This window comes from Capsella rubella, unplaced genomic scaffold (assembly GCF_000375325.1).
Source record: "Capsella rubella cultivar Monte Gargano unplaced genomic scaffold, Caprub1_0 scaffold_3, whole genome shotgun sequence".
NCBI classification, from domain to species: Eukaryota; Viridiplantae; Streptophyta; class Magnoliopsida; order Brassicales; family Brassicaceae; genus Capsella; species Capsella rubella.
In genome coordinates, this window is record NW_006238921.1 from 9457971 (window position 1) to 9479373 (window position 21403).

A 21403-nucleotide genomic window follows, 5' to 3' on the forward strand; every position below is an offset into this window, starting at 1 on the left:
TTGGGTAATGGAGTTTGTGTCCATGGGTTAGGCGTCTGTCATGGGGTGAAATTCCAGCTGGCTGGGGTGGACTTTATCAATGATTTCATTTCACTGGACTTGGGTGGTGTTGATATTATACTGGGAGTTCAGTGGTTAGAAACTTTGGGAAAGTGTGAAGTTGACTGGAAACGCCAAGAATGGAATTTTACATATAATGGGAAGCATGTAACTCTTTATGGGGATCCTGATCTTCACGGGGTGCAGCCAGTTCTCAAAGCATTGGAGGCGCCTTTTCCCTTGTTAGAAGAAGCAAACAAATTGGCTATTGACCCGGCTAGTGTTGAATCTACTCCGGTCAGGTCTTTGTTACCTGCAATAGCCAAAGTGTTGGAGAAGTTTGCTTCTGTATTTACCTTGCCAACAGGTTTACCACCACTGAGAGGTCAGGAGCATGCCATTAATTTGCAGGCTGGTGTTACTTCTATTACAGTGAGACCTTACAGATATCCTCATGCAACTAAAGAAATTATGGAAAAGATGGTGACTGACATGTTATCTTCAGGAATTATCCGCCCTAGTAGCAGCCCTTTTTCTAGCCCGGTGTTATTGGTGAAGAAGAAAGACTCATCGTGGCGTTTCTGTGTGGATTACAGGGCACTTAATCGCGCTACCATTCCTGATAAATTCCCTATTCCGGTCATCGATCAACTTCTTGATGAGTTGCATGGATCTGTTTTCTTCTCCAAGATTGATTTGCGTTCTGGATATCATCAAATCCGGATGAAAGCTTATGATATTGAAAAAACAGCTTTCCGCACCTTGGAGGGACATTATGAGTTTTTAGTTATGCCTTTTGGCTTAACTAATGCTCCAGCCACATTTCAGGCTTTGATGAACAAGGTTTTTAAACCATATTTGAGGCGCTTTGTGTTAGTCTTTTTTGACGATATCCTCATTTATAGTGACACCTTGGAGGCTCATGTGGAGCAGTTGACAGTGGTTTTGCAGTTATTGGCATCTCACCAGTTATTTGCCAATCAAAAAAAGTGTTTGTTTGGAGTCACTCAGGTGGAGTACTTGGGCCACATCATTTCAGCTGCTGGTGTTGCCACTGATTCTGCCAAAACAGAGGCTATGCTATCATGGCCTACACCAAACAACATCAAACAGTTAAGAGGATTTTTAGGCTTAACTGGTTACTATCGCAAGTTTGTGCAGGGTTATGGTTCCATTGCTAGACCCTTAACTGAGTTGCTTAAGAAGGATCAGTTTTTGTGGTCCCCTAACGCACAAAATGCTTTTGATCACTTGAAACAGGCTATGGCTAAGGCTCCAGTGTTAAGCTTGCCTGACTTTGATAAACAATTTATCATTGAATCTGATGCATCAGGTACTGGAGTAGGCGCTGTTCTGTTGCAAGATAAACGTCCTATTGCATATTTCAGTCATGGTCTCACTACTAGAGAACAATTGAAACCAGCTTATGAGAGAGAGCTTATGGCTATTGTGCTCGCAGTTTTGAAGTGGAAGCACTATTTGCTGGGAAGGAAATTTATAGTTCATACTGATCCACGCAGCTTAAAGTTTTTACTTGAACAGAGGGGTGTTAACATGGACTATCAGAAGTGGTTAACAAAACTTTTGGGTTTTGATATGGATATTGTTTATAAACCTGGGGTGGAGAACAAGGCGGCTGATGGGCTGTCTCGGATTCCTCATTCCATATCCCATTCGTTGCTGGCTCTCACAGTTCCTTCTGTGCTGCAACTACAAGATTTGTACAAAGAAATTGATGCAGATACACGTATTCAGCAGCTGATTACACAACTGCGGGATTCGAATGTACCAAAACATCCTTATCTGTTGATTGATGGACGTCTTTGGTACAAACGGCGCTTGGTTATTCCCCGCAGTTCTGCGTTTGTTCAAGTTCTTCTACATGAATATCATGACAGTAAAATAGGTGGTCATGCAGGCATCCTCAAAACTTTAAAGAGAATTCAGGAATGTTTTCACTGGGAAGGAATGTACAAAGATATTCAGAATTATGTCCAAGCATGTTCTGTTTGTCAGACTCATAAGTATTCTACCCTCGCTCCTGCAGGGCTGTTACAACCTCTCCCTATACCTACTGCTATTTGGGAAGACATTTCTTTGGATTTCATTGAGGGCCTACCCACTTCTGGTGGGGTAAATGTGATACTGGTGGTTGTGGATCGACTTAGTAAGGCTGCTCATTTCTTGGGTTTAAAGCATCCCTTTACAGCCTTGGATGTGGCTAATAAGTTTGTGGAGGAAGTGGTCAAGCTTCATGGCTTTCCTAAGACAATTGTGTCTGATCGAGATCGCATTTTTTTGGGAGAAGTGTGGACTGCGTTGTTCCGTGTCGCAGGGACTAAGTTGAAGTATAGCACAGCGTATCATCCCCAAACTGACGGTCAAACGGAAGTTTTGAATCGTTGCTTAGAGACGTATCTTCGCTGTTTTGCTTCTGGTCATCCACGCACGTGGCAGAAGTTTTTGGCTTGGGCAGAGTTCTCTTATAATACCTCTTTTCACTCTGCGATCAAGACCACTCCATTTAAGCTGGTGTATGGCAGGGATCCCCCTCGCATTCTGTCTTTTGAACCTGGCTCTACTGACAATTGGGAGTTAGAGGTTAATCTGCGTGAAAGGGATCTTATGTTGGAGAGAATTCGAGCTAACTTGTTACGAGCTCAGGAAATTATGAAGAAACAGGCTGATAAAAAACGCCGTGATGTGGAATTTGAGGTGGGCGCTTGGGTTTATTTGAAGTTGCAGCCATATCGCCAAATGACAGTGGTGCGTCGGAACTGTCAGAAGTTAGCTGCCAAGTTTTTTGGCCCATTCCAGATATTGGAACGTATTGGGGCGGTCGCATATCGTCTGAAATTGCCTGATAATTGCAAGATTCATAATGTCTTTCATATTTCGCAACTCAAGGCTGTCGTGGGGGAGCATCATGTGATTCACGATGGTGATCCACCGGAGTTCTTTGAGGAAGAGATCACGTTCCCTGAGACTATCTTGGATGTGCGTTTTAATGCGACAGGAGGACGTGAATTCTTGGTGAAATGGTTGGGCAAGTCGATTGCAGAGAACTCTTGGATGTTATCGAAAGACTTTGTTCGTCTGTTTCCTCAGTTTCAGCTTGAGGACAAGCTGGTTCTCCGGGAGGGATGTATTGATACGATTCATCAGTCGTATTATTGCAGAAAGAAGAAGCCACGTCAGATAAGTGAGAACAAAGAAGATGCTGACGTGGAGCGAGAGAATAAAGAAGTCAAAGTAATTGACTCAAAGAAAGACTCGGATCTGGGGAGAGACTTTGCTTGAGAGTTCTCTCGTTTGAATTCAAATACTCGTTGTATCTCTTCTTCTTCATTCATTCATGTTGTTTGTGAAACTTGTCCTGGCGATGTGCTAGAAGAGAGTCTATGTTGACTCTGTTGTAATCGTTTCTCATACTCTGTGTTTGACGATTGTATGTTGATTTGGTGATTACAACCTTTGTAATCATTCAGATCTATTTCTAATTGAATATCGTGTTGTTCGGAGATACAAAAGTCTATCACAATGCCACAACATCTTCCAAAAGTCCAAGTGAATGTGCAAGTTTTTTCTTCTCTCGACGACACCATCGTCATATCCAAATTTGTTTTAGACCATTTGATATTGAAAAAATAATAATAATAATAATTGAAGAAAGTTGAAAAAGAGGGATACGGGTCTTCTATAAATAAAGCCGAATCTCTCACTCTCTCTCTCTCAAGGCATCTAACAAACAAACTAAGAATTTACTTAAAAGCTTTGCACTGCGTCAGAAGATGTCCGACAATAGAAGTACCATGGCGCAACGCAGCGGTAATCCTCGACAGGAGATAAAGGTAATCCCCGTGTCTCAGCTGAGTAGGGAGGGACGACACAGGGCTAGAGCACAGTGGAGTATACAAGATTCTGAACTCACCCACCTCGTCCTCTGCATCACACCAAGCTACAACAGGCCTGACCCTGGCCCTGACCACCATCTCAACACGCTATTCACAGCTCGTTACTCTTTCGTTCATTACCAGTACCAAGATGGCTGTTATGACGAGCGAACTGCCATACGTCTCTATAGGGAATTCTTCAGAGATTACGACCCTGCACTCCTTGTCTTGTCCAAGGTTACGCCTGTATATCTTGAGGTGCGTCGGAGGACTGAGGCTCGTCAGAACTACAACGTTCGAAGAAGTGCTAGGGAGTTGTGGAGACAAAACTCATGTTGAGACAAGACATGGTGAAAAATATTAAGAGGACAATGCATTTTTCACTTTCTTAAAACGATTGGTTTAAAGTTTAAACTCATTTGCTTCAGTTGTGTTTATATGAGAATAATGTTTTATGTTTTATGTTTTATGTGTAAATAAGTTCTGTTCAAGTAAAAGAAAATTCAAGAAAAGAAGAATATTGAGGTTTCTATTATTTATTGGAATGCTTTTGTATTTTGCAACAAAAGCAATAACAGTGGAATGATTTAAAGAAGTCGAACAATGCTACTAATTCCCAGGGGTTGAGCAAGAGAACCAAACCGGGTCAATTTCTTAATTACTGAGAAGAGACAGCAAGACAAGAAGATACGGAGAGGTTCTTGTGCACTTTTGTCGTCCCTTTGAGAAAAGCAGAGTACCAAAAAGCAGAGGTTTTGGGAGATCTTTTACGTTCCGGGTCACTAAAATTCACGTAGTATAATCCATACGTGTACTTGAAATTGAGAAACTCGAACAAGTCCATGAATGACCACTGGAAGTAGCCTCTTGTATCTGAGCCATTCCTGCACAACATTGTGTCACCGTTTAGTATTTGTGTTTATGACTTATGAGGCAAATATTGTTGAACAAACATATTACACACCTCACTGATTTAAGCACGGAACCGATATAAGCATGAAGGTATTCAACTCTTCCCATGTCGTTAAGCGATGAATTGTGGTTGGTAGGCCGACCTGATTGTGGTATTTAAAAAAAGAAACTCTCAAGATTCATAATGTTTTGAAGCTAAGTAAAGAAAAAGAGATAAAGACCGTTTTCAAGAATGTAGATGGGAGGATTTCCATAGTTATGCTTTATGTATTCCAACACTCCTTCAAGACCCCAAGGAAGCACATCAAACTGTGGATATATGACAATAATCAAATATTTTTTAGGGTGTAAGAGAACGGGGTTCTTTAACTAGCAGTCTTTCGGAAACATACCGCGACCACTGTAGTGTTCCCAATGGCTGTCCTAGGAAAAAAATAACAAGATTCAAGTCAGGTATGGTAGATTAGATAATACAAAAGATCTCAAGAAGAAGAAAAGCATACGGATTAGTGCTGCATTCATGTCATAATTATAATTCTATACGGTTGCTCACACCGGTGCTGGGAAATGTCTCTCCATACAGCAAATTGTTTGGTCAAACACCAAATTATAACAAGCTTCGGGTATTTGGGTGTACATGCTTTCCGTGGATTCGACCTTACACATCACACAAATTGGAGAGTCGCTCACTGCCATGTGTGTTTCTTGGTTACTCCTTAACACAGAGTGCTTACTTGTGTCTCGATAGAATTACGGGTCGGATATATGTCTCACGACATGTCCAATTTGTGGAGTCGAGCTCAATCTTTGAAATGAATGCTCAATCTTATTCAGTGGTAGGCTTTACAATATATATAGAGGTTACATAAGGATTAGGTATATACTAATTACAATTACATCCTTAATACATTTCTCCCTTACACATATTAACATCACTGAAAATGTCGAAAATGCTATATGAAATGAAGTTACAGCTCCCAAACCTGAAAAGCAGAAAAGGCTGATCCAAAAACGAAACCTTCGGGGAAATCATTCTTGCTGTAATCATTGCTACATCTCACGGAGAAAGCCCAACGCAGTAGTACAATGGTTATCACTAACAAAAACTGTCTCATCTCTTATCCAAGTGTGTTCCAAAGTACGTCACTTGCGAGGGACTGAGACACACGTGTGTGTTTTTGTTTTCTTAATGTCGGCAGAGTTGAAATATTTTCATTTGAAAAAATGTTTTAATTTTTCAATCTTTGATTATAGGTCTTATAAAACGGTTCTTTAGCAAAAAAAAAAAAACAAAAAAAGTTTTAATAAAAATAAATTCTCCAAAATACCACTTTTTTATTTTCTTAAGCATTAACAATTTGAATTTTAAAAATGTGAAATCTATCTTCTTAGGTTTGTGTTAACTTTATAGTATAGTTTTTAAGATTTAAAGTTTAGTGTTTAAGATTTAGGGCATATTTTTCAACGTTGAAATTTTAATTTTTGTTTCGTCATATTTTTGGCAAAAAATATATTTTAGTAATGTATTCGAAAAGATAAAACTAATAATGATCTTTTAGTAATATTTTTGGAAAACATTTATTTAAAAAAAAGTTACGAAAATTCCCGAAATAAAAGCAAAAAATTTGATACAAAGTTGTTCATACATTTTTAATAATGTCTTTGTCATTCAATCCAATAGCGATCCATTAGATAGGAACAGATTTGATAGACTCGATAAGAGCATGTCCAATGGTAGTATGCTATCACAATTTTTTAGTAATTGTTTACTAATAAATTGTATAATTTTTGAGGATAACTAAAATTATCCACCTCCAATGGTAAAACTCTTAATTTGGAGTTCTTAAAAAAAAATTTGAAAACTAAAATTTTATAAAACATAAAAAATATTAATTTGTAACACACATAATATAAATATAACTAAAACATAATAAAACACATAATACAAATCATATTTTAGTTGTTGCCAAAGTTTTGCTAAATATTCTTAACCAGATCAGAAAAGAGATGAAACTGTTTTGTTGCCTGAGAGAACGAGAGAGATGGAGAGTTTTTTTGTTTTGGTCGGAAGAGAACTTTGGTTGGAAAAGAAATATAATTTCAAAAACTAGAGGAGAACCCGTGCTTGCGCACGGTTGAATATTTTTTTTTGTTATAAAAATTAAAATATGTAATGTATAAAATATGTATTGTATAAATATTTGGTGGTTTTTGTATATTTTTATCTCTATAATTAATAGATAAGTGTGTATTAATTTTACTATGTATATTTTTTGGCTTTTATATAAGCACGCATATATTGTAATATAAGTATATATATATATATATTTAACCGTATGTGTAATATCGAAAAATATATAGAGCACTGTAGTGTGGTCAACCTTTGTAAATTGAAAATATTTGTTTAAATATAGTTTGAAGGTTTGTTTAAATGACTAATACTTGTGTCTGTTAAAGTAGAGATTAGATTTTTTCCGAAATTTTTTGTTATTGGGAATAATTTATGATAAACTAATTTTTCAATATTCAAAATGAATGGAAAACGAAAATGTATAGAGTAGACGGTTTTATTGAGTATTTATTTTGCTGATATGTAATTCTGTTGGTGGGTATTCAACTGCAATGAAAGTAAAAAAAAATTATATGAGAAAATGTCATATAAAAAACACCAATTAGTAAAGTTTATACATTAAAAATAAACTATTATAAACTATATGAACGTTATATAAATAAAATAAAAGGAAAATAAAAGACATACTTCTTCATCCGCAAGAATCAATTCTATTGATTCACCGGACTTAGCTGAAAACATTCTCCAACTATGAAGAATTTTGACTTCAATACGCCATGAGTTTTTGTAAGGTTTCAAATCTTTGAGTGGTGTGAATGAGAGGGGAAGAGCCATAGACATTTTTGCCGAGTAGGGTTTTTTAGGTTGGGAGAAAAATATGATTGAAAAGTAATCGTAGAAACAAATTTATAGAGTTGTAAATTATTAGTTTTTTAAATGGAAATTACTTGCATTATGGTAATTTTAATTATTTTGAGAGTATAATTAGCAGAATATACTCTAGAAGCAATATTCATTCGAGGATGATTGTGGTTAGAATATCTAATCATTTTTTTGAAATTAACGATTGTGATTTGTTTTGTAGAAACTAAGGGCTAAGATCAATTCTCCAATATTTTAGGTAATATTTGATGACTATAGTTACCTAACTTGATGGGATGATGATAAATTATAATTTGTAATTTAGGTAAGATGTTATTAGATTTCAAATATAAAAATTTCCGAATAAACAACGCAAATTGAAGTTATTGAACGCAATTTGAGGACATTGAGCTTGCGGATCAAGCTATTTAATTAATGCTAAGAATGAACGAATGAGATTAAAACTTGTGAATTAACGGATGTGATTTCATGTTAATTGTTCATTGTTTTTCTCATTCGTATAAACAATATACGAATGAGATTAAAAGTTGTTAATTAAGGGATGTGATTTCATGTTAATTGTATCTTATTTTTCTGATTCGTATAACAAATGAGATTAAAACTTGTGAATTAACGGATGTGATTTAATGTTAATTGTATCTTATTTTTCTCATTCGTATAAACAATGAACGAATGAGATTAAAACTTGTAAATTAACGGATGGGATTTCATGTTAATTGTATCTTATGCTAATTGTCGTATAAACAATGAACGAATGAGATTAAAGCATAATAATTAACGGATGTGATTAAACATATTAAACCCGAGTAATAGATCCGAATGATTAGTTAGATCCGCGTGTTATTCATTTCTGTGATAAACGGATGTGATTAAAAATTTTAAACCCGATTAACATATCCGATTATTTAGTTAGATCCGCGTGTTTACCCATTTAGAATTGATAAAAATTTCATTTTGAAACTATAGTGTAAATTCATTGTGTACTTCAGCTTTAATAGTATAGATGATTAGTTAGATCCGCGTGTTATTCATTTCTGTGATAAACGGATGTGATTAAAAATTTTAAACCCGATTAACATATCCGATTATTTAGTTAGATCCGCGTGTTTACCCATTTAGAATTGATAAAAATTTCATTTTGAAACTATAGTGTATTTTTATTGTGTACTTCAGCTTTAATAGTATAGATACATATTTTCAGATACCACTTTAAAAATATTCCTTTTTCAAACTTTATCAAAAAAACCATTGAAAATGTTGAAATTTATCCAAATATGTGTGTGACCTTATAAGTATACACAAAAAATTATATATATTTTTTAAATAACGTAAAATTAATTTATAAGAACCTTTTAAAAACTTTAAAAACCCTTTTAAAAACATTTTTAAAACTTGTATAAAAGATTTAAAACACTTTAAAACATTATAAAATAGTTGTATCGAATCACTAGTATTTATTATAGAGAAGTATTTTATAAACCATATAAAACTTTATAATTTTTCATATTTAAATGATTTTTGTTTTTTTTCTTAAACTCTCTTGTACCGACACGTGTCTCTAAGAAACTATCTCAAAACTTCTTAATTAAGAGATGTCTCTTAGCTTAATATTGAATTTTGATTTATTTTTTGCCTTTTTATTTCTAAGATATTGGTTAAAAAACCTGCATTGTACATGGTCGCTCGTAGTGTTTCAGATTCTTAGTATGGAACATGGAACCTCGCGAACGGTGTTGCTTATTGAATTAATGCATAGAATTGAATATTTTAGTTTTATTAATACAGTGTGCACACATACCACGTACGAAGATTCTCTTCTCTTTTGGTGTAAAGAAGCAGCGTTAACTTAAGCTAACATAGAAGTCGTCTTCAAAGGCTTTACAATGATGATCTTCTCGCATGTGCAGGGAGAGTTGAAGAAGCTCTTGACATGATGAATTCGACCCAACTTCACAATGCTTTGCCTATTTTGGTTTGCTTTTCTTTCGGGTTAATTGTGTAGTTCGCTCGAGACGTTTCATCCAAAGGGTAAGTGTACTTTGATGATATAAGTAGTCAAATCAGAAATTTTTTCATATGCACTATTTATATAGTTTTTTAAAACTAATGTTCTACGTCCTTTCTCAACATGTGGATCCATACTTATTTGACAGTCGGTTCGCTATGTTTAAGAGTTTTTAAAGATTTGTTGATCACCCTAGAAATCGCCATGTGATCTTTCCATGTCATTTATCCTTATTCACATGGTTCTCACAATCACTTCTCGAAAGCCACCCATCATGAAATTGTTCTAGCATAAGCACGCTTAACTGTGAAGTTTTCTCAGGACGTCAGACCGAAAAGATAAGTTTACCTTGGTGACATAAGTAGTCAGATCAATTTTTAAACATTTTCGCATATATATTTTCTAAAATTGAGGTATTATGATTTACTCCCTACTAACATATCGTAACGGTCCTCGTTGCGCACCAACACCGTCATCTCTGATGGTGTGACCCCTTTTGACTCCACACTCGTCTGAGTTTGGCTCTGATACGATTTTTAAAATTATGAACATAACTTTTTTTATGGGTCTCACGTCCTCTCTAGACATGTGGGCCATCTTTATCTGACGATTGGTTTGCTATGTCTAGGAGGCTTTAAAGTCTTGTTACCGGTTTGAAAATCAAAAATTGACCCAGAGATAAATGAAAGATATATTAGACTTTTGTAAATTGAAAGTGCGTCCAAACTCTTTTTTCAAACTCATCTAGAATATCCAGTTTTTTTGGATGAGTTTTATTTTACATCCTATTATTGCACCTAGATGCATTTCTTAATTTGAAAAACAAACAAACAAGAGTTGATAACTGCATCTAGGTATTGGATCTAGACCATAAAACAAACAGCCCCCTTACTGAGAAGAAAACTCAAGAGAAGAAGATACCGACTTGGGCACTTTGGTCGTCCCTTTGAGAAAGGCAGAGTACCAAAAAGCAGAGGTTTTGGGAGATCTTTTACGTTCCGGGTCACTAAAATTCACATAGTATAATCCAAACGTGTACTTGAAATTGATAAACTCGAACAAGTCCATGAATGACCATTGGAAGTAGCCTCTTGTATCTGAGCCATTCCTGCACAACATTGTGTCACAGTTTAGTATTTGTGTTTATGACTTATGAGGCAAATATTGTTGAACAAGCATATTACACACCTCACTGATTTGAGCACGGAACCGATATAAGCGTGAAGGAATTCAACTCTTCCTATGTCGTTAATCGATGAATTGTGGCTGGTAGGCCGACCTGATTGTGGTATTTAAAAAAGAAACTCTCAAGATTCATTATGTTGTGAATGTAAGTAAAGAACAAAGAGATTGAAAGAGATAAAGACCGTTTTCAAGAATGTAGACGGGAGGATTTCCATAGTTCTGCTTTATGTATTCCAACACTCCTTCAAGACCCCAAGGAAGCACATCAAACTGTGGATATATATGACAAGAATCAAAGATTAACGAGTGTTTTACGGTGTTCGAATGGCAACTTTTGGGGAACATACCGCGACCATTGTAGAATTCCCAAAGGCTGTCCTAGAAAATAAATAAAGAGTCAAGTCTGCTAAATTCAAAGAAAAGAAAAAAAAAACCCATACAAAAGATCTCAATATAAGAAGAAAAGCATACGGATTAGTGCAGCATTCATGTCTGAATTAAAATCTCCTTGGTAAGAACTAGATAAGTGTTTGATGTACATTGTTGTGTAATGTATGACTCCAAAGAAATCAGATGAGTCTTTAACAAGATCTGATTCGTCTTTCGAAAATCTTGGCAATCTCTTTCCCACGATTTTCCTCATTATATCAGGATAGTCTCCAAACACAAGTGGGTGCAGAACCCTGGAATTCAGAAATGAATAAAGTTCTTGCCCTCTTTAGCAAAGCAGCCAAAGAAGAATTTTAGTAACACAAAATTTTTTTAAAAAAATCCAACAAACCAGCCTAAAAAGAAATCTTTGGCTCTTTGAGTTGCGATCTTGTCTTCTTGAGAGCTAGTAAAAGGAACCATCCAGTACGCATAACAGGTTATACCTACAGATCCATTCTGCTTATACTACAAAAACATCACACAAGAGACAACGAGAGAGAGAGAGGTAAGTCAAGCATTCAAGAAGAGATCATGAATTTTAAGCTTTACCTTATACTTTTGCTTATACAATCTCGCGGTAGATGCATGTGCAAGCAACATGTTATGGAGTACAATATAAGGCTCAGTTGAAGAGTTTCCTCTGGAGCAGTTGCCTGTTCCAAAGGGAGGAGAACAATGCATAGGAGGTATAACTCCCAAGTCATAACCTCCCCATGCTAGCATATTGGGTTCATTAATCGTAGACCAGTGTTTCACTTCATTCCCAAACTCTCTAAAGCAAACCTCTGCAAAAGCCGTGAAGTCATCGCTGCAACAGAAGATGATAATATAAGACAACACACCCTTTGACTTAGAGAGCACACATCGCTGCAAGGAAAATATTGGCTAGCTATACATGATTTTGCGGTCAATCCATCCTCCATATTCATCTTCAAGAGCCTGAGGGAGATCATTGTGAAACAACGTAACATGCGGTTCGATTCCTGTACTCTCCAAACAGAGAACCCTTTACAAACTCAAATTCATGTTCTTCCAAAACAGAGGATTTATATATATACAATCACGTCTCACCATATCTTGTGAGTTCATCTAAGAGGTTTTTGTAAAACCGTAAGCCCTTTGGATTCACAAGACCTCTTCCACCTGAAGAAAAAAAACAAACTCAGAGAAAGGTAACAAAACTTGGCAAGAAACACAAACACACACACACACACACTTGGTATAAGTCGCGGCCACGAAATGGAGAGTCGAAAAGCATCTAAACCCATCTCATACATTAGCCTTACGTCCTCCTGAAACAAAAATATCAAATATTTTGAGTTTTGAGCTACCAAACAAACACACACAAGAACATATCACTGTGACCAACCTTATACTTATGATACCCATCACAGTCTCCATCTTCAATACGTCCATGTCCATTCTCAGAGTGAAGATATGTGTCCCAAATGCTAGGTGACCTTCCATCTTCATCAACAGCTCCTTCCCACTTTTCAAAGATCCAAAAAACAAAACATATTAACATCACTGAAAATGTCGAAAATGCTATATGAAATGAAGTTACAGCTCCCAAACCTGAAAAGCAGAAAAGGCTGATCCAAAAACGAAACCTTCGGGGAAATCATTCTTGCTGTAATCATTGCTACATCTCACGGAGAAAGCCCAACGCAGTAGTACAATGGTTATCACTAACAAAAACTGTCTCATCTCTTCTCCTTAATTCCTCCAAAGGGTGTTTCAAAATCTAAGTAAAGTAAACTACGTGACGGAGTGCACGGTTTATTATATGTATTTTTGCGTTTGTAAATGATAGGCAAAATAATTAATGTGAGAGTTGTTGTGTGATGGACAAGATCATCGTGAAAATCATGTTTCTCTGGTGTAGTGTTGTGTGGGTGTGTTTTTTTTTTTCTTTCAACATCCAAATATTATATTTTAAGTTTTTTTTTTCTTTACAAAGATATTATTTTTAACAGTAAATCAATTATAAAACTCATAATGGTATTCATATTAATGGTGTTTAAAAGAATTTTGATTATTAATCATAAATGTATTACATGCTAGAGAAAACCATTTAACAAAATAAAGAAAATTAATTGAAAATGACCATGCTTTCTAAACGAAAACATTACATGCAACATTTGAACTTTGTTAAGTCCCCTCTTCGTGTAAATATGTATGTATACCAATTGGTAGAAGTTTATGATATAAAAGAAATAAATTCTTTTGACTTATGTGTATCCGTAGAATCAATTTGGAAAACCATTAGAAACTAGATTTTAACCAATTTCATTCTTTAAAACATGTAAAAATGTATCAATTTCTTAAGTATAAATTATTAATTATATATCGATCACGTAATTAACTTAATTGTTAAATGAGTCTAAAAACAGAGCTCGAACTTTCCAAAAATCGAGCTGAACCGACGACTCATTTTGATATCTTTAGGTCCATCGACCAACCATCAGAGTCTATATCTCCCGGTAGGTGCTTACGGCTTACCAGGTTGGTATACTGATATATAGTGTGAGTAAAAACCCTTAAACCCTAGAAAAATATGTTCCATTTCTATCTCTACCTCTCTCATGGGGTCTTGTCAACTTGACGTAGACCCAAAAATTTCATTATAATCAATACCGATATAAAGATCCAAAATTGGAATTGTGTTGCCTAGAGCATTACACGATTACATGCGTGGTCCCAATCTCTTAGAGGAAATCACTGTGGAGGATAGGGAGATGCACGTTAATTTGTCAAATCTGAAAGGGACTTGAGACTTTTTAAAGAGTGCGAGTTTGGTCAAGAACATAGCAATTAAATCTAAGAGCATGGGCATCCGTTATTAGTCCCTCACTCTAGTTTTTTTTTTTTTTTTTTTAATTTTTAGATTTTTTTTTCAAAAAAAAAAGAAACCAATTGCGGGCCGCCACATGTCAGTGGGGCCCGCGAATTGGGAAAGAAGAAGCAAAGGACCGTCGCGTTTTCGTTAACGTCCTTCCTTATTTCTCTTTTTTTGATTTATTTTTAAGTAAAAATAGGAGAGGGACGCTGGTAATATACTCCAATGCAAGTGCCCTAAGGGCCCATCACATTGAACTGAAACTTAAGATCAAATATGGTCTGCTATGTAAAGACCAAAACACACGATCTCTTAGTTGTCTTTTAAGTATCTCTATCCTACAACACTACAAATATGATCACTAGTTCATTACACTTAAACTGAAGCTGACTTAGCTATTTAACATCTCTCCTTTGGTTTTTGATAACTTTCTACTCTTCCTTTATCGAAATTAAAATATTCCCATTAACCATGTGAAACACTTGTGTGGACTTAGAGTCAACGTGTGTGCAACTACAAGTATGGGAAGCATTGAATCATATTATCGTTACGGCAACTACATAGGTATATACTTTTCACTTTTCAAATATTGTGTCTGATAATAGTATAAAACAATCTTTAGGTGATCTAGTGAACAACTTGTATTGATTGGTTAAATAATAGGTGGTTGAAGAAGATGCCACGAGTATTGTACTCACGAGACTAATAAGAAGAAAGAGGTACGTAAATTCTCAAAAGGGCCTTTCGGTGTAATGAGACTTATAAGAAGAAGGCAGCATTGACTTTGCTAAACACAAAAAGTCGCCTCCATTTTTTCTCTTTTTTTTTTTAAATTATCATTTTAATCTGCTTTTCTAATTAATCTTCATATTGTTGTTTACTATCATATAGGTATCATATTGTATATGATAAGAGTTGGTATGATAAAAAAATAATAATAATAAATTGAATGGTGAGTGGTGACCATAATAAAAATAGTTTTTTTTTGGGCAATTCTCATTAATTCTTTTTATTGTAACAGTTATGAAATAATATCTCAAGACTCAAAGTGGATTAAATCAAATTTTCCTATAAATTTCATTAATGAAAAGAGATATATACATTTAAAAAAAAATACAAATACAAAATAGAGTAGTAGTTTAGTCAACCACCCTTCATTAATCACATTTCTCATTTTCTATTTTCACACTGTGAAATTTTTCTTCTTCATGTATCTATTGTAGAACACTTTATGTTTCTCTTATTATTATTATTTTGCTACTCAATTTCAGTTTTTCTTTCTTAAATTTATTAGTGTAAACATACACACACACACACTCACACACATATATATATATATATATATATACACATAAATGGTGATATATATAAAATACCAGTTCTCATAAATATCACTAAAATAAGTTTTTTTTTTTCAAAAATACTATTTTTAATTATTTTCCAAAACTACCACTAAAAATACCATAAAACTAAAACTAAACTCTCAACTTTCAAAGCTAAAACTAAACTCCCAACCTTCAAACAAAACCTTAAATCCTAATCACTAAACCATATAACCTCTTAAAAACTATATCCTCAATCAAAATACTCAAACTCAAAAAAATAAATCTATACTCTTAAAAAATAATTTTTCTATTTGTGGTATTCTTAGAAAGCAAATCCTTTTATAGTATTTTTTATAAAAAAAAAAGTTAAACTAGAAAGATTTTGTTGGAAAATAAGTATTAAAATGTGATTATTTAGGGAATTTCTCTATAAAATAAAAATATTTGTTTTTTTTTATCAACCACACATTTATTAAAATATTTGTTTTGTTTTGTTTTGTTCCCACAAAAATTGCAAGTAGTATGCTTTGGGGTTAACTTATCGAATTGGTAAAATGGTACCACTACAAACCAAAATGGTGCTCCGAGTCCGACCCATATAAACATAACATAACCCAATCTTCGGACACAAACATTAACTACGACTTTAAGAGGACACACTATAACATGGACACCAAAATATAGCCGCCTTTAACGGTAACGGCGTTAAAGTTAATGCAAAAAAAAAAACTAACAGAGTTGGAGTGAGACAAGCGAGAAAGAGAGAGAGAGAGAGAGAGAGAGAGAGAGAGGTGAAGAAGAAAATTAGAGAAGAGAAGGGTCAAAGAATACATAGCATCACACTAGTCAACGCTTTGATAAAACTTCTTCTTCTTCGTCTCTTCTCCTTCTCACATCTCTCTTTCTCACAAACCAAACAAAGCTTTAGACTTCAATTCTCTAGCTACCTCTCTTTTCACAATCTCTCTCTCTCTCCCATGGCAGTAAGTGTTTTTCTTTCTTTCCTTCTTCTTTAGGTTTCTCTGAGATTTTTCTTTTTACTCTTATCATTCTTTGAAATTTAAAGTCTTTTGGAGATATCTAGTCGCATTTATGGTTCCTTCTTCCTATTGATTGTTTCATCTGATCAGAGTATTCTTCAGCTTTATGATTCTCTGATTTCAGGTTACATTAAAGTTGCTATTTTTGTTGAAAAGTTTCTGTTTTTGATTAGCAATGTTTCACCTTTATGCTTTGTGTCTTGAATGAAATCGATAAATTCAAATTTGGTATTTGTTGTCTTTCTTGTTCTGTTTTGGATTCTTATTGAATCTGCAAAGATCCTTATTGTGTTGTTGTTGTTGTTTGTTGGTATCTTGGCTTATGTGATGATTGTTCTCTAGGGTCTTTTATGTTTCTACCTCATCAATGCTAATGAACGGTTTTGTTAGAGACATTGTTTGTTGAACTAATTGTATTGTATGTTGCAACAGCGTTCTAATGTACCCAAATTTGGAAACTGGGAAGCTGAGGAGAATGTTCCTTACACAGCTTATTTTGACAAAGCTCGTAAGACTCGAGCTCCAGGTGGTAAGATCATGAACCCGAATGACCCGGAGTATAACTCTGATTCTCAATCACAAGCTCCTCCTCCTTCCAGAACCAAACCTGAGCAGGTTGACACTGTTAGAAGATCGCGTGACCATACAAGAAGCCGAGAAGAGAGTGAGTTGAAGCAGTTTGGTGATGCTGGTGGCTCATCAAATGAGGCTGCTAACAAAAAACAAGGAAGGTCTTCTCAGAACAATAGTTACGACAACAAGTCACCGTTGCATAAGAACTCATATGATGGCACTGGAAGAACCAGGCCTAAACCTGCTAACCTTAGAGCTGATGAAAGCGTAAGAATCTCACCTTTACCACAATAATTTGAAGGATGAGTGTCAATTCTGTCTTCTTTGAAACTGTCTGTTTGTTTGCATCACTTGTTTCAGAGAATATTAAGAGTCTTAGTTCAACCTTGTCTATTTGTTTGCATCACTTGTTTCAGACAATGTTAGATTCTTGGTTAAACCTTGTCTTTTTGTTTGCATCACTTGTTTCAGACAAATGTTAGATTCTTGGTTAAACCTTGTCTATTTTTTTGCATCACTTGTTTCAGACAAATGTTAGATTCTTGGTTAAACCTTGTCTATTTGTTTGTATCAGTTGTTGCAGAGAATGTTAGATTCTTGTTGAACCTTGTCTATTTGTTGCATCATATGTTTCAGAGAATGTTAGATTCTTGTTGAACCTTGTCTATTTCTTTGCATCATTTGTTTCAGAGAATGTTAGATTCTTGGCTGAATCTTGTCTATATGTTTGCATCACTTGTTTCAGAGAATGTCAGATTCTTGGTTGAACTTATCTGTCTGTTGCTTCTGTGTGTTTATGGTTCTGAATTATCTGAGCTTTTAAACTGTTTTACAGCCTGAAAAAGTCACAGTGGTGCCAAAATTCGGTGACTGGGACGAGAATAACCCGTCATCAGCTGATGGATACACACACATTTTCAATAAAGTCCGCGAAGAGAGAAGTTCTGGACCAAACGCGAGTGGATCTTCAAGAACGCCGACTCATCCAGTCCCCCGTAACCCTAACAACACTTCCTCAGTAAGACATCTCTTAAAGCTCATTTCTTCAAGTAGAATCAGTGAAAACAACATATTCGAATAGTGTTTTGAACATTGGTTTGTCTTTCTGCAATTGACACAGTGTTGCTGCTTTGGCTTTGGAGGAAAATGAAAGGGAAATGTATCCAGAAGATTGTATATAGCTATGGAGAAATCAGTGTTTAATCTTAATGATCAGACATTCGAGCTTTTTTAGATGAAATAAGGCATCAGTACCACTTGCATAAGATTTTATAGTATAGTTTTGTATGTAATATTTTGTAATTTTTCATACTACTTTTGGTGTTTTCATAAGACACATTCAAGTTTTGGACCTGCTTGCAGATTCATTATATCCAAGTTTGATAAGAATCAGAGATATTTAGGTACCTCCAAGTTTGTTTTCTCTAATGTTTAAAGCCTTTTAACTCTGCACCAATCTATATTGAAAATGAGGCAAGTCTACTTTACCCAAGACACATACATAAACATCTTTAAATCCTGTTTTGATCTTTCTACTTTTCTACTTTGATAGTTTGATGCAAGTTTTTCTTTACTATTTTTTTTGTGTGCATATAAGGCTAAAAATCGTTAGAACATCAACAATTTTTCATTGTTTTCAATACAATACATAGACTCATTCTCACACATGTTTTTATTACTTTGATATTTAAACATTTTGGTTGTTCGTGTAAAAAAAAAAACACACACGCATATATCTATATTAACATTTTTGAAGTACCTTTTGTGTTATACCCTTTTATTTTGTGATATTTTCATAATTAACCCCTGACCATTTGACTAAACTGAAAAAGTTTAAAATAAATTTTATAATTAAAAAGTTTAATATAGATATAGTAAAAAGTTTAAGATAAATTTGTAGTTTTTAAATGAGTTTTAGCTTTTGGTTTTTGGTTTTTGGCTTTTGGTTTTTAGTTTTTTAGTTTTTGATTTTTGCGGTAGATTTTAGTTTTTGCAAAATCTTGAATGGTAATTTGTTTAGTTTTTGGTTTTATATGAAAAAAATAAAAGTTAATAATCAATAAGAAAAAGTCACATAATATTGTTAGAAAGTTGGAAAAAATGGTTTTTAGATTCTATGAAGGAATTGCTAAAATCTGATAAAATCTAGTTTCCCTAAATTTAAGGAAATCACTTTTTGTAAAATCGTGAATGGCAATTTTTTTGGTTTTTAAAAATCAAAAACCAAAAACTAATCTAAAAACTGTTGCCATTCAAGGCCTAAATCATAATAAAATTGTAAAATTAGAAATCAATATTTATTACTTTTAATAAATTTCCTAAAATCTCTCCCTAATAAATCAAATATTTCTCCAACATCTTTATATGATTTTATTTGTTTTTAAATTTATATTATTACATAAATATATGTATAATAAAAATATTTTTTTTTGCATATAATGCAATTTGAATTTTTAGAAACGGATGTATATTACCCAAACGATACAAACATGGATGTACTAAAAGATTGTTGATAATTGTGTAGCACGGGTCATGTGATGGAACGAGTAATAATTTACATAATTATGATTATAGATATTTTTAGGGGTGGTCTACTATAGTATAACTCACAAAATATTTTAATATAAAATTCTACTATGTAAACGAATATTATGTCAATATCATTTCATTATTTTAAATATTATACTTATTTAATTAATTTGATCAAATTACGATTATATAAAGAATAAATTATCATATAATATTCTACGGGTTAAATCATAGAATTAACAATCAAAATATAGTTGTACACTCTTATATACCAAACAAAATTAATAAAAAGAATACATTTTAGGAATGTTGTTCCGCGGTGTACCGCGGGTTAAAATCTAGTATACTCTTAATATAAACTTTAAAATCAAATTTTACCATCATTGTGTCTTAATTGATTAACAAAATTTAAACAAATAAAATATAGTAAGAAAATAAATTTTAACAAAATTATCAATTTAGATAAACCCAAAAGGATACATAAAATCTAAAATTTAATTATTCTTTATAAACTCAAACTTTCATATAATCTCGTTTAATAGTAAAATTTAAATCCTAATCATATTTTCTAAACTCAAACAGACATATTATCTAATTTAATTGTATAATCTAAACTAATATATAAATTTTATAAAACCAAACCGGCATATAACCTTATTTAATTGTAAATCAAAACCCAACTTCTTTTTTTATAATCCCAAACAGACATTTAACCTCGTCTAGTTATAAAATCTAAACACTAACCCACACTTAAAATTTCAAGACACACAATTCAAAACCAAAATAGATCACTAACAAAATTTCAAGATATACTCTTATCCCAGAAATGTATCTTAGTGTTATGATCGGAGAAACGACGACATCAAACTATGGTTTTGTTTTCACTTATTCTTCTTATTTATAATTTCCCTCCTCAAAAGGGGAAAAGACTAAGGTTCTCTTTTTGGTTGAATCTCCGAATGGACCTCCCAATCTATATTTGTGAATACATATGATTTTGGTTTGGTTTGGATGATTTTAAATTTGTTAATATCTTCTTAACTAAATGATTTTGATTTCAATTATTTTGATTCCAGAATCACTTGTTCTAATTGCAATCAAATATTTTTTACAAATAAGTTTATTGAAAATTAAAGTAAACAAATGATTGATTTTAAACAATGTTCAAAATTTAGTTATCTTTTAATAAAATTTAAATTTAAATCTTGAAGACATTCAAAAAGTAGTTATTATTTATTCTATGTGATTTTCATGACACTTCATACTGGAGAAAATCTGAATAAAGAAGACCATCTAATACGAATAAAATATTAAAATCTGAATGAATAAAGCAATAGAAAAACATCTTTGATGACTTTTTCAGTTCATTTAATTTTATTTTTATGTTTTCGATATAATAAAATATAATAAAATTAGAAAGATATATTACAATGATATTAATTATCATGACAACTGTAGTTCCTTTTCAAATCTTTATTACAAAAATATAAATTATGACATATCTTCCAAACATTTCTTCAGCCACTTTATTGCAAAAAATCGATATATCCATGTAATTCTTCTTTTGTTAACGGATGAATATTTTCTCCTTTAAAAGCAGAAAACTATTAATTTTACACTTTTTAGATATTAAATCATCCATTTAAAAGCGACTTCGTACATATGATGAACACAACAC

General features: G+C 33.5%; 3 protein-coding genes across 3 annotated transcripts; 1 reads left to right on the forward strand and 2 right to left on the reverse strand.

Annotated features, from left to right (window-relative positions):
- Positions 1–4518: 4518 nt before the first annotated feature.
- Positions 4519–5959, reverse strand: LOC17893959 (putative beta-glucosidase 5). Its single transcript, XM_023785616.1, has 5 exons — positions 5817–5959; positions 5237–5267; positions 5066–5153; positions 4897–4987; positions 4519–4816 (listed from the first exon to the last, which is right to left on the reverse strand). Exons 1-5 carry the CDS (start codon positions 5957–5959, stop codon positions 4591–4593), a joined length of 579 nt encoding a protein of 192 aa, XP_023641384.1. The 3' UTR covers positions 4519–4590.
- Positions 5960–10469: 4510 nt separating this feature from the next.
- On the reverse strand, positions 10470–13163 carry LOC17893347 (beta-glucosidase 3). Its single transcript, XM_006297417.2, has 12 exons — positions 12995–13163; positions 12789–12908; positions 12636–12711; positions 12491–12562; positions 12315–12402; positions 11969–12227; positions 11769–11884; positions 11459–11670; positions 11335–11360; positions 11170–11257; positions 10991–11081; positions 10470–10910 (listed from the first exon to the last, which is right to left on the reverse strand). The coding sequence occupies exons 1-12, from the start codon at positions 13124–13126 to the stop codon at positions 10691–10693; spliced, it is 1500 nt and encodes a 499-aa protein (XP_006297479.1). The 5' UTR covers positions 13127–13163; the 3' UTR covers positions 10470–10690.
- Positions 13164–16345: 3182 nt separating this feature from the next.
- On the forward strand, positions 16346–18609 carry LOC17893144 (RPM1-interacting protein 4). Its single transcript, XM_023785991.1, has 4 exons — positions 16346–16566; positions 17056–17463; positions 18032–18214; positions 18317–18609. The coding sequence occupies exons 1-4, from the start codon at positions 16561–16563 to the stop codon at positions 18344–18346; spliced, it is 627 nt and encodes a 208-aa protein (XP_023641759.1). The 5' UTR covers positions 16346–16560; the 3' UTR covers positions 18347–18609.
- The last annotated feature ends 2794 nt before the right edge of the window (positions 18610–21403 follow it).

What these genes read in the sequence shown, in the direction of transcription:
- LOC17893959 (XM_023785616.1), bottom strand. Translation starts at nt 5,959, where the DNA reads ATGAGACAGTTTTTGTTAGTGATAACCATTGTACTACTGCGTTGGGCT. An exon ending in CATCTACATTCTTGAAAACG is followed by an intron (nt 4,988 to 5,065) that starts GTCTTTATCTCT and finishes TACCACAATCAG; the next exon opens with GTCGGCCTACCAACCACAAT. An exon ending in TCCGTGCTTAAATCAGTGAG is followed by an intron (nt 4,817 to 4,896) that starts GTGTGTAATATG and finishes AATGTTGTGCAG; the next exon opens with GAATGGCTCAGATACAAGAG.
- LOC17893347 (XM_006297417.2), bottom strand. Translation starts at nt 13,126, where the DNA reads ATGAGACAGTTTTTGTTAGTGATAACCATTGTACTACTGCGTTGGGCT. An exon ending in CATGAATGCTGCACTAATCC is followed by an intron (nt 11,361 to 11,458) that starts GTATGCTTTTCT and finishes TTTCTAGGACAG; the next exon opens with CCTTTGGGAATTCTACAATG. An exon ending in TCCGTGCTCAAATCAGTGAG is followed by an intron (nt 10,911 to 10,990) that starts GTGTGTAATATG and finishes AATGTTGTGCAG; the next exon opens with GAATGGCTCAGATACAAGAG.
- LOC17893144 (XM_023785991.1), top strand. An exon ending in ACCTTAGAGCTGATGAAAGC is followed by an intron (nt 17,464 to 18,031) that starts GTAAGAATCTCA and finishes ACTGTTTTACAG; the next exon opens with CCTGAAAAAGTCACAGTGGT. An exon ending in ACCCTAACAACACTTCCTCA is followed by an intron (nt 18,215 to 18,316) that starts GTAAGACATCTC and finishes CAATTGACACAG; the next exon opens with TGTTGCTGCTTTGGCTTTGG.